The sequence below is a fragment of the Lissotriton vulgaris genome, chromosome 7, assembly GCF_964263255.1.
Source record: "Lissotriton vulgaris chromosome 7, aLisVul1.2, whole genome shotgun sequence".
In the NCBI taxonomy this organism is placed as follows: Eukaryota; Metazoa; Chordata; class Amphibia; order Caudata; family Salamandridae; genus Lissotriton; species Lissotriton vulgaris.
Window position 1 is genome coordinate 311635422 of NC_141695.1, and position 13188 is coordinate 311648609.

At 46.8% G+C, this 13188-nt stretch overlaps 1 protein-coding gene across 1 annotated transcript in view; it reads left to right on the plus strand.

The window, feature by feature from the left end:
- Positions 1–3059: 3059 nt before the first annotated feature.
- Positions 3060–13188, plus strand: part of PRR12 (proline rich 12) — a 514104-nt gene continuing 503975 nt past the window's right edge. Inside the window, exon 1 of the mRNA XM_086930126.1 lies at positions 3060–3434. Within this exon, the coding sequence (XP_086786252.1) occupies positions 3349–3434 (86 nt within the window). The 5' untranslated portion in view covers positions 3060–3348. The remainder of the gene's footprint in view (positions 3435–13188) is intronic.

Here is a 13188-nt window from a genome sequence, read left to right on the forward strand (position 1 = left end):
CTTCCAATGGCTGCCAATGAGGAAACGAAAACATTAAACAAAGTTGGACTGAGTGAGGCCCCCTGGGGCACCCCATATTTAATGTTTCGCGGGGGAGAGATGAAGTCACCCAAACACACTGATTGTGTTCGATCCTCCAGAAAAGATTTTAGCCATCCCAATGCCTTGTCTCGTATACCTTTCCCTTCCAGGGCTTTCAGTAATTGATCGTGTGGAACGGTATCAAAAGCCGCTGATAAATCAAGGAGTATCAGAACGACTGTCTTGCCTTGATCTACCTGGGCCCTAATGTTATCCGTCACCGCCAAAAGTGTTGTTTCAGTACTGTTGTTCACCCTGAAACCCGTCTGGGAATCGTCCAACAGTTCATTAATTTCCAGATAGCTGGAAAGCCGTCTGTTGACCAATTTCTCCAGCACTTTAGAGAGGTAGGGTAACTGGGATATTGGCCGGTAGTTGGCAGGATTATTAACATCTAATCCTGCCTTTTTTACTAGTGGAGTAACTAGGGCCTGCTTCCAGGATCTTGGGAATGTAGCAGAGCATAAGGAAAGATTCAGAACTTTTGTTACGACAGGGCAAATTACAGGGGTTAGCTGAGAGTAAATGTGATGTGGACATGGATCTAGTGGGGATCCTGACTTGACTTCAAGCATGGCTTTGCCCACCTCAGCTTCTGAGAATGGGCCAAAACCTGTACAAGTAGCTTGAGTCGTAGTTAGTACATTGTTCTCGATAATTTCTGGCGTGCAATTAGAGAAGGAGGCGTAGATATTATCAATTTTCTCACAGAAGAAATCATTTAATTTATTGCAGTTCTCCTGTGATGGAGTAAGTTTTACTGAGAGATTTGTTGGATTGCATAGTTCCCCAACAATTTTGAAAAGTTCCTTGGTGGAATTTTTATTTTCAGTTATTCTGCGTGTAAAGTACTCCTTTTTTGCCTTCTTAATTGCTTTGTTGTAGAGTACTAGCGCTTGTTTATATGCGCTTCTAGTCTCGTCAGATTTGCCTAGTCTCCATTTATGTTCCAGAGAGGTACATTTTCTCTTTAGAGATTTCAGCTCTGGTCCGTACCACCTTTCTGATTTAGTGGTTCTAGGTTTGTGATGAACACGTACGGTGGAACAGAACTCAAGAGCAGTCTTAATGTTTGTGTGAAGTGACTCAATTTCTTCATGAATGTCAGTACCTGCTATGTTTGGGTGTGAAAAGTGTTGTTTGAAGTTATCTATTGAAAAGTTTTTCCAGCTCCTCGTATTTGTTACACTAGGTCCCGATGTTCGCCATGGCATGAAGTTATTGTGGATTTTGGAGCCTTGTCTAATGGGTGTCTGGTAGTGTTGGACACATACCCAAAATTCCTGGTAGCTAAGCATGAACGTTGATCAAAGCATACACTGTCTTGATAAGATAGTCGCCATCTTCGGCAAACCTCAAATACTGAAGCGTGACCTTAGTTTTAGAGAAGCTAATGAGAATATTGAACAAAGCCATCAGTATTGGTGTGGAACGCCAAGAGGACATAAAGGATATTATCACCCAGATCCTAGGTGCGTACATATGTACCATACACAGCATCACCAACAGGGGGCCCGCTGATGTCCTGTACAGGAGAGCCATTTGGGATGGTATCCCTCATGAAGACTTGTGGTCTCAGAGCCCATGGATGGACGTGTGAGTCAATGTTGGCTTGAACGCACTAACGTCAAAGCCAGTCGCACCCGCAAAGTCGGACAGTCAGACAACCAAGAGGGTGACTGGGCGATGACACGCAACAGACAAGTGGGTGGGAAGTTCTGCCTCCCATTTAAAAAATATCCTTTCCAAGTTACATATCGTAAAGGCACTATGGTAAAGACTCAATGAGCTGTCACCATGTCACACGATACTGGTGAGGTAGACTACCTGGCGCTCCCAGAGATTCTGAATGAGCCCTGCCAGGATGTTCCACCTGGGGGTCCCGTTGAAGAGTCTAAAGGTGGGCCTTTGCCATTAGTGATTGTTCCAACTGGGATGCCAGGGCTCCTGTCCCAATTGAGGCAGCATGTCTGGAGGCCTGAGAAGCTAGATGACTACGAATGTGAGTAGCCAAAGCCATGACGTGGTGTAACGTCAAGGCTATCAGAGGCTCTGTTTTGAACATAAAGTCGTTTCGTTTAAGTATTGACTTTCTTTTGTTTAAGCATAAGAAATGTTGGGGGGAAGTAATGTGCCTGAAGCCAGGCATCAGGAGTCTAATGAAGATCCCGGCAGCCAGCGTGCACGGATACATGCCGGCTACTTCCCAGCAAGCTAGGTGTGTCAAGCCTCATCATCCTGTGCCAGACCGTCCCCGGCCAGTCAGTCACTATGCCCTACTGTATGTCTTCTTGTCTTTGGCCCAGGTTCTGCATTTCTCTATGGTTCTATCTCTCTTCCTAGCTCTGTCCATCCTCATAAAGCCTTTCTTTCCCTAGCTCAGTCTGATCTTATCCTTGGGTGGCTTTTACCTGTCTCTCTCTCTGTCCATGACTTTGCCGTTAAATACCCGATTTTGGGGAGCGATTTAGAAAAAAAAACAATGGCTTTAGTTTTCCTATTTTTGTTTAAGTGGAGTTTTTTGAGTGGGTGAAAAAATGTTTCCCCGTAAATATTGGGATTGTCCAATCTAAATCGGGAGTACTGGCATCGGCTTGCTATCACCTTAGACCCCCCACATCTCCGCCTGTGCCCCCGCCCGCCCTCACCGCCACCACCCTCCAGTTTTTTTCTTCCCCTAGCTGTGTCTGCCTCTGTATTCGTCCTCCACCCACTGGCTCCCCTGGTTCTGTCTGTGTCTCACTAGCTCCGCTCGTCCGCATCCACGCAGTCTTCCCCAAGCTTTCTCCTCTCTTAGTTGTCTCTCTCTTTGGTTCTGCGTGTCTCCCTCTGCCTGCCCGTCTGTCTGCCTCTCTGGCTCTGCCCGCCCTAACCCCCTCTGCTCCCCCAGCATTTCTCCTCCCCTGACTGTCTCTCTCCCTGGCTGGCTCTCCTCCCACCCCCGCCCTCCCTCCCTGGCTGGCTGAGGCTCCCCTCCCCCCGTTGACTGAAATGTATTCTGGGAAGCTGAAATAGACACACACAAGAGGCTGCAAATATGGCTGCACCATGAAAAAAAATACAAAATACAAGTGCAATCCTGAAGAATAAGAGCGGCCCTTGGTCGGGCGGATCGGGAGAGCATCGGGTGCGCCTTCCGCCTGCCCGGGCCCCCCAAAGAGCCCCAGCCGCCGCTCTCGGGGAGAGGAGAGAAGAAAGACAATTATCGAGAGCAGCAAAGCGCAGGACGGAGGAGAGACCAGCAACCACCATTGAACGAGCAAATTAATGGATAGAAACTATCCGTCCGCCGGCTTTGGGGATCCCTTGGGCGCTGGTGCAGGATGGAGCTACGAGAGAACGGCCAAGGCCAGGTAGGGCTTCCTTCGCAGCTTTGCTGCGCGATTCATGCAAGATGAAAACGAGATGCAAGCTCTAAAAAATGCACAAAAAAAACCTTCAAGTGTGATCTGCTGTTGTGCTAAAGGGTGCAGAGGGGCCCGAAGGGGGTGGAGAATAACGTGTAGGGAGATTAAAGGAAACTGCTGCACAGTCTGGGCCTGGACTGTTAGACGTCTGTATCCGTGCAGAGGCACTGTGCGATCTGCGCCCGAGGGAGGGTAGACCTCCGGCGCAGGAGCCAGGCCTCGGTCTGCCAGGAGCCTCGTAGGCACTTCTTCCATTTTGATTTATAGAGGGTAGAGAACGAAGCGAGGGGGGCGGCTTGACAGAATTCCCACTCTAATCTCCGTCTGCCCATCGCCCCGCGTTTGTGACCGGTGCCAGGGAGCGTGCGTCTATTTTTTAATTTTTAAAAATGTCTTTAATATCGTCTCTGATTTTGGTGAATCCCTCCCTTTGTGCTTCATCCGACCCCCTTCGCCCAGAGCCGCGGTGCAGGCTAATTCGGGCCTTGCACGGACAGAGCATGTGGTGATTGCACAGCCAGGTGTGCTGTATGCATATTAATTCTAGGCCCAGATGTTGGGGGAGGGGGAAATCTGAGCTGGAATTCCGGCCCTCCCCTGTGATGCATGCATTACTGCTCTGTGAGCCCATCTGGGCTGGAGATCTTTCTGCATGGGGGCTTCCTCTCCCCCCGCGTCTCTGCGGGGGCAGGGGATGCGGCAGGGTTGAAAGGGTTAGAAAGAGTGGGTGTGCTTAAGGGTGTTATAAGTGACTGACAGGTCTGTGTGTGATACTGCTGTACCCGAATTTGCACTGCTGCAGCGTATGCTGTGGGGTACTTCTCTCCGCGTGTAGGTCAGTATGAGGAATACTTGCAGATCTCTCCCCGGGGGTCCCTATAGTTTGCATACCTCTCCCCGTGGGGATCACACCCTCCTACATTCCACCGCCACGGGGCATCAGTTATCTCCTATCTGCCCCCAATACTGGGTCATCCCGGCGCCCGGCAAGAATGCGTTTGGTAGGACCCCACACTGAGACGCTGCTCGGCTCACAATGAGTAATCAGTGACAAGACAATACCAGTAATCATTTCTCAGCTTCTTCCGGGGTGTCAGAGCTGCTGTGCCTCACACGCTATCGGTAATTAGTTGTTTACCTGATGGTGCCATAAACCCATATCTCGCGCTTACCAAGGTTAATCTAAATGGGGCAATTCACACTCCTTTGGTGGATATATATATATTTTGCTGCTGTGCGTTCCAGGGTCCCTGCATCCTGCGGTCTGCCCACTGGAACACACACTTCCTTTCTCTCTGCGATATCCCTTGATGGACTGGGTTGAACTTCCCTTTTCCTGAGTGCCTCGAAGCCCGCTCTTCACTTGTTAAATCCCACAACATATAATGTAAATATGAAGTGTTCCGCTTGGCCAGCCTGTTGGATTTGCCAGTTTATTGGATCCCTTTAGGTCTACTGGATCTACCGTCTGAGCACTGAAGTGGATCCCCGATCTGTGTGCCGCGGGAGAGCGCGGGGCAATACTGTCTTGAGCACCGCCAGGGCACGATTCATTCCCACCTTAAATCGGGCTTTGTTTGCCTGAAAGCAGATGTTTAATTTGTAATACTTTTAAATCGGTAAATGCTGCCCGCTGACGGGAGGCAGATATGTTCCATATGATTCTATCTTGCCATTAATTCATCGCACGCCCCCTTTGTAGTCCTATATGACGCGAGCCCAACTATTGGAGGATGAAGGCGGGCGCTGTTGATGGGTTGACTTGTTACTTGTAATTGGTGGACGGAGGTGAACACATTCATGATAGTAAACAGAACCTCATTGAACTGCAAACACAAATAGGTAGGCCAGTTAAGAAAGCAGGCACAGCATATTTTGTACACACTATGCATGCAATTCATAAATTATTGTAGTCTGTCTTTTATGCTGATTCTCGTTAGAAACTGATTATAGTCGAGAACAGAGTTAAGCACGAACTATTTAAAAATGATATTTTATAATAAGGAAGCAAGTCTAGATTACAATACTGAAAGCGAAAGAATACAAACATTGCTTGCTTTTTATGCCTGGCTAATAGCAGTTGGAAAGTAAGGAACTGCGCTCCTTAATATGACATACAAGGATTAATCATTCATGTGGTATAACATTGTGCGAGAGACTCATTTGAGCCTTCATATGGCATAGTGTTCTGCCACAGAGGCCGGTGCTGCATACATATGGCATAGCAGTGTGCCAGAGAGGCTGCTGCAGCCTTCATATAGCATAGCAGTCTGACAGATAGTCTGGAACAGGCACAGCATAGCGTTCTGCCAGAGAGGCCGGTGCTGCATACATATGGCATAGCGGTCTGCAAGAGACCAGTGCAGCCTTCATATGGCATTGTGTTCTACCAGAGAGGCCGGTGCCGCCTTCATATGGGATCGCCTTCTGCCAGAGAGGCCGGTGCAGCCTTCATATGGCATTGTGGTCTGCCAGAGACCGGCGCAGCCTTAACATGGAATAGCATTCTACCAGAGAGGCAGGTGCAGCTTTTATATGGCATAGCGGTCTGCGAGAGACCGGTGCAGCCTTCATATGGCATATCGTTCTGCCAGAGAGGCAGGTGTAGCCTTCATATGGCATAGCGTTCTGCTAGAGAGGCCGGTGTAGCCTTCATATGGCATATCGTTCTGCCAGAGAGGCCGGTGAAGCCATCAAATGGCATATCGTTCTGCCAGAGAGGCAGGTGTAGCCTTCATATGGCATATCGTTCTGCCAGAGAGGCAGGTGTAGCCTTCATATAGCATAGCGTTCTTCCAGAGATGCCGGTGCAGCCTTCATATGGCATATCGTTCTGCCAGAGAGGCTGGTGCAGCCTTCATATGGCATATCTTTCTGCCAGAGAGGCCGGAGCAGCCTTTATATGCCATATCGTTCTGCCAGAGAGGCTGGTGTAGCCTGAATATCGTTGTGCCAGAGAGGCCGGTGCAGCCTTTATATGGCATATCGTTCTGCCAGAGAGGCCGGTGCAGCCATCAAATGTCATATCGTTCTGCCAGAGAGGCCGGTGCAGCCTTCATGTGGCATACCGTTCTGCCAGAGAGGCCGGTGCAGCCATCAAATGGCATAGCGTTTTGCCAGAGAGGCCAGTGCAGCCTTCAAATGGCATAGCGTTTTGCCAGAGAGGCCGGTGCAGCCTTCATATGGTATGTTGTTCTGCCAGAGAGGCCGGTGCAGCCTTCTTATGGCATATCGTTCTGCCAGAGAGGCCGGTGCAGCCTTCATGTGGCATAGCGTTTTGCCAGAGAGGCCAGTGCAGCCTTCAAATGGCATAGCGTTTTGCCAGAGAGGCCGGTGCAGCCTTCATATGGCATGTTGTTCTGCCAGAGAGGCCGGTGCAGCCTTTATATGGCGTGTCGTTCTGCCAGAGAGGCCGGTGGCATAGCATCTTGCTAAGGGTCGGTGTCTACCCTTTATGTGGCACACAGGTCCAGGAATAAGTAGTGTTTGGCTTTAATATGGGATTGCAGCTAGTGAGGAAGATGTGTGCTCCCTAATATGAATTACAGGCTTTAAAATTGTGTGTGTTACCTTGTATGGCACAGTAGCTGTTTAAAACGCAGTGTGCATCCAGAAAGTGGTATAACTAGGGACACTGGAATTATGTGGCAGATTTGAGTAAATTATGCAGCAAGAAAAGGTACATTATGTGCCATAATGCAGCACTTTTGTGATAGTATTAATTATTTTTTCATTTTTATACTTGTCTGGGCATAAGTTGCACCTTATTAGTACCAGTTTAACACCCAAATGTGGCAATAGCCAACAAAAAATTGAGCAGTTAATCATTGCAAAGGGCCTTCCTTTCCGTGGCAACAATGTGTCATTGCATTTTTAGCAACTTTTTAACTGTTTGAGTTAGAAACAGTTTTTTTTGTTATTAAATTTAGCAGATGAGGAATTGTGTGGTAAATGCAGCAAATCCATAACTGTGCGACAAACGATGTGGCCGCACAATCCCTTAATTCCAGTGGTACTGGGTGTAGCAGTAACCCTGGACACTGTGTGCGACGTAATATGACACAGCAACCAGTAAATATGCAGTGTGCATCCATAAAGTAGAATCGCAGTAACCCCCAAGCGAGTGTGCGATGTAATATTTCACAGCAGCCAGTGAGGAATGGGGTGTATTGGCTTATTGTGGAGCAGCGATCCTCAAGGTATCGTGTGCGTAATGGACGTGGTTAAGGAGTCAGCGAGTCACCCATCTATAACTCCACCATCAGTGTGGATAGAATGTGCTGACTTAATACAGCACATTAGCCCACAAGGAAAGAGTATATGGGATGACAGTCAAAAAGGAAGAAGTCTGTAGTCTTATTGTGGCAGAGGGGCCAGCGAAGGAGAAGTGAACAGCCTTTTGGGGTGACAGCTTGCAAAAGAGTGGTTTAGGGTCTGAGTATGGCACAGCAGATAGCAGGATGGTGTGGGCAGATTAAATCTGGTTTAACAGTGAGGACAGTGTTTTTAGCTTTGATATTTTATAGGAAGTGATGAAAGAGTAGACAGGTTGGTGGCCGACAAGGAAGGAGTGTGCAGTCTTAATAAGGCATATTAGTGAGAAAGTAATGTACAGAGTAACTATTGCATCGTTAGCAGTTAGGAATTTGTGGGATTCTTTACTATGGGATATCTGCTGATAAGAAAGTAGACTGCATCTTCAGTGCGGAAAAAAAATATAAAAATAGTGCACACTCTTAATATGGGAAGCAGGCATCAGGTAAGGAGGCCTCATGTGGCTTATCTGTTAACAAAGACTGTGCTTAAAGTCTTTAGATGGCTTAGCGGATCCTGAGAATGTTGTGCTGCATGTATATGTCACAGGGGCAAGCAAATATGGAGTGTGAACTCCTACAATGACAAAGCAATACTTTGGATGGAGTGTGTAAATGAGATATGTACCCTTCTGTTATTTCATAAGTCACTTGGAAGCAAGTGTGCGTTGTAGGGGTGAGTGTAAGGCATGATTCCTTTTTGTTGTATAGCCTATTTGCTATTGTGATTTATGTCGCGACAGTTGCAAACTCTTTGCCACTATTTACAACCTCGGTGGGCCCTTTACACTTTTGCATCTTACCATATAGTTTAGTTGTATTCCTTGTGGATCTCACATCTGATGTCTATCTTTTGTGTATTTCCTAGGGCGCACATAACTGCTCTGACTTTAATTTGTATCCCCTGGTGGTATCCTCTTTACTGTTTCACTTTAGGCTTTCTGTGTTTTGTGGTGAGTCACATCCCTGTTCTTTCTGTGGATACCTAGAGTATTTTTTGTTATTCACACCTCTTATATTGTAGTCAAGTTGCCATATGTTCATGAGTCATGCTTTAGCTTTTTTACTTCAGGGCTTCAGTGTGTTCCTTGCTAGCCTTAGATTTACAATGTTTGTTGTCAAAGGATCACACTAGAGGAAATGCTAGTTTTAGTTAAAATCTTTGCAGTCTGGCCATCGAATTTAAGACTAGGGCTTCATGACTAAGTTCATCCCCATCATCTCAACTAATCTTCACCAAAGACTTCGGATTCCTCACTCCTTTCAGCAAGGGAGAATCCTATTTTCAGGTCTTCTCCAAATATGGTCCCCATTCAGTCTAAACACACAGAAAAGAGCTTTTAACAAAAGTTTATTTGATGTAATCTTCGTACGAGATGCCAAGAAACCAAACCAATGCCCTGATGTTGGGTCTGGAGGAGTTTGCTCATGGAGTTTGATATTGCCCAGAGGCCTGGGCGAGTATTGAGAAGAAGCCTTAAGTTTTGTTGATGGTAAAAGGCCAGTTTAGACTCGCTCCTTCCTGTCTCTAGTTCCAATCCCTCCGTCTTGTAGCATTGCAGTTCCTTCCATCTGTTGGGTGTGGGAGAGAAATGTCAACCCTTGGGTGCCAAATTCTAAACTAAGCCCAAGGTTGTTTTCTGTGATCTTGACAGTTAAAACGCCAATAAGTGATGTAGATTTCTTTTAACTAAGGACAATGATGACATTGGTGGAGTTAATCTCTTCCCTATAGTTGGACTATTGTCTCTTTGCTAAAGTTCTACTGACTACCCACTGCCTCGTTCTGATGTGGGTTCTCCATTAGAAGTTCTTCCGTTTTTTAGCCAGTGGTGGTAGGAGAGTATATTACCAGTAAAAGTTGATAATTTTCCTCTTGAACTATACCTTCAAATCTTCAGCAAGATTCTTGTTGCAGTGGCATGTGACTTGGGATGGGAGGAGGATACTCACTTTCTTTTGGCTAGTAAATGATTCCTGAAACCCTCGGCACCGGGATCAGTAGAAGTTAACAGCTATATGTTTTACTTCTTGCCCATAATGAGTTGAAGTCGCCCGGCCTGCTCCTCATTAATTGGAGCTTGAAGAGGTATGACAGTGGGTAAGGTCCTTAATTCTCCAGTAGGGATTGTGACTGTTTAAGGATTGGTCTCTTGCTTGCAGACTCGCTTGCCTACCACACCGTGCTGGTTTCAAAGGATTTCCCTATGTTTAAGAGTTACTTAGGCTTAATAAATATGTGAATAAATCCACAATTCATTTTATCACCACAAGTAAAAGTATGGAAGAAAAGTTACGTTTAAAATTGGAGAAAAGTAAAGAGTGAATCACATGAATTTGGTTCTTTGGATTCAAATATTGATGTGGCTGTGCAGCCTGATGGAATCGAAGCTGGTTCCTTTCGTGGATTTGTTATATTGTTAGCGCAATGAGCCGATGCGCGGAGCAGGTATTGCACGCCTTTAAAAGTGGAATGTTAGAAAAATGGATAATACGGATGAACATGGAGAACGATAGTGTGCATCTCATCCTGTTTAACCTCATTATAATAAATATGTGGGCAATGTAGTTTCACTGTGGACAGCTTTGGGATGAGGAGTAGTTCCTTCACCCGTTCTGGCTGCCATCTCCCAGACATTGTTTAGAGGTACAGATATTCCACCCTCAGGGTCTTGTACTATCGGTATTCAGAGTTGTCTTTTTCAAAGTACAACATTTGGGCTACGGTTGACACCAAGTACATTAATGACTGATAATGCCAGAACGCTGAGTACTCCACATCAATGTCCTAGTGCTAAAACGTGATATTCTAATCCCAAAGTGTTTTCTCTTAGGATCACTGGGCACTGAGCAATTTATACCCACCTAATTTCAGTGTTGTACGGAAACAGGCAGGATGAACCAAAGCGTGTCCTCTGTTTAGATCTTTATATAGAATTCCTCCTTCACCTCTCAGGATTTGAGAACACTACATAGGATGAGGCAAATCGTAACTTTTTAGGTGGCTTCAGAAAGTGATGTAAAATTGTCAACTTCATGCCCTTGAGAGGAGTGAATTCTGCATCTTTGACATCCTTGACTAGAATCGTTTTGGAATGTTTGTATAGGATATTCTTTTCAGTACCAGTAAGTCCAAGTTCATCTCACCAACTTCGCTAACTGTTGTTCTTACTGGATTAGATCAAACATGACCCAAAAGCTCTTAGTTTCTTTAATGATGGCTTGGTTCTTAGTTCCTTTCTAAAAATAAGCCTGTAGTCCGTTAAAGAGTCATGTTCCCAATCTCTGTCCTCCGGTGATAGTCTTTGATATTTGATTCCCGATGTCATTAACTATTGTTAGGATCTCTGTCCAATGGGCTAGGGAATCATCTGGTTTGTTTGTGGTATGGTTAACTAGCTAGATTTTGGCATTTGATATTTGATAAAAAAAAAAGACTGGTTGCCTTATGCTTGTTTGTATTCTTTTTATTTCCTGCCTTACATAGGAAAAAAAAAAACCTGGCGCTCCCTTTGAATTCCATAAATCTTAACTAGCTGCAATTAGTGCACACATGGATTATGAAATGTAATGCTATTAATTTCAAAATTAAAAGCTTTTTTTTAACCGATTTATTCACTTATGTTTAGTAAGTAGTTCAAAGACTGAATTGGCTTATAAGTGTCCTGAATTCATAGCCTCCAGAGATAGTAAACTGACATGGAAAGTGTGTTTTGTGACAGCTGTAACATCTTTTGATATGTATATGCTGTTGCTTCGTGTTCTGCTGAGCATCAATCAATCACGATAAGTAAAGTGCGGCTACATCCACCGTGAGTGTCTCGAGGCATTTGAGGAGACCATGGAGCCCGAAGTCCTAATGGTAGAACTTCCAGGTGTTGAGGTCCTTCCTGAACTGCTGGAGTGAACATGAGGCTCTGAGGTGCGGGGGGGGGTTCCAGGCCTTGGCTGGCAGTTGGGAAAAGACGAAGCCTCCACTGGTAGTGGAGGGCCAGGTCGGGCGGCGCCATCTTGAGTGAGGCCCGGTCCCTGGCTGGTCGGGAGGTAGCGGTCCAGCTCGGGGAGGGGCTTGGGTGCTAAATAATGGTCCCCCATAGGGCGCGCAGCGGTCGCGCGCCGTCTGCGCGCCGAAGGAGCGCCAAAGGAGGGCCCGTCTGTGCCCGTCCGTGCCTCGGACGGGCCCAGGGCCAGCCATGCTGCTCGGCGACCTTCTGGGATCCCCCCAATAGAGAAACGCAGGTACTCGCGTTGCGATTTGTGGAGTCTGGCTCCCCCTGCTAAGGATTTACCCTGCCCACGGGTAGTTCCTGACTGTGCTCTGGCTATTTGCCCCCACTGCGGCTTCTTCCCCCAACCCTCCCTTTCATCTCATTTGGTCAACAACGTCCCTGTTCCTAACATCAGGGCGGGTTTGATTAATGCCAGATCTGCGGTGAGGCATGCCGCTGATATATTTGAATTACTGGGGGATGGCCAGCTGGAGGTATTGTTCCTCACGGAGACGTGGATGACTAACACTTCAGCTCCCAGTGTGGAACTCGCTGTCCCCAGGGGTTTTAAGATAGTTAGGGTTGATCGCCCCCTGGGTAGAGGGGGGGGGTAGCAGTTGTTTTTAAGGAGGGGTGGAGCTTCACCTCTGAGCCTCCGATTGCGGATGCCGGGGCAGAGGTTCTTCATTTTTCGATAAAAACTTCTCCTCACTTTACCTTGGGTGGATCTCTGATCTATAGGCCACCGGGCCAGCCTAACCATTTTCTGGATTCCTTAGAAGAATACATAGTGCCGCGGGCCCTAGGCTTTCCCAAGTTTCTGCTGGTTGGCGACTTAAATATTCATATGGATGTTCCGGACGCCCCGGAAGCCCGAAGACTTGGTGAAATCCTTGAGCTTGCTCAACTTAATCAGTGGGTTACTGGTTCAACGCATGCGGGTGGTCATTTGCTTGACCTGGTTTGTTCTAATTTTCCCATTCAGTCGGTCACTGTGGAAAAGACCACATGGTCTGATCATGATTTGGTCAGATTCATGTGGGAAATGCCCGAACCCAGCCTTTCACCTCCCATCAGTCACCCCCAAAAGATTAATGTTCTCGAGTTTAGACAGGCTTTGTCCAGTACCCGTCCAAAACTTAACACATGTTTGGACGTAGCAGTCTGTGAGTTTAATGAGTGGGCTCGAGAGGCGACTATCGCCTCTACTAAGCAAAGTACGGTGTGTAGAGCTAGGCGCTCTCCCTCCCAACCCTGGTTCTCTCCTGAACTGAGAGAGCTGAAACTGGGGTGCAAAAAATTAGAACGAGCGTGGAGATGTGGATATAGCCCTGAGGCTAAATCCGCTCTACGGCTCGCCCAGAAAGACTATTATACAGCCATCAAGGTAGCTAAGGG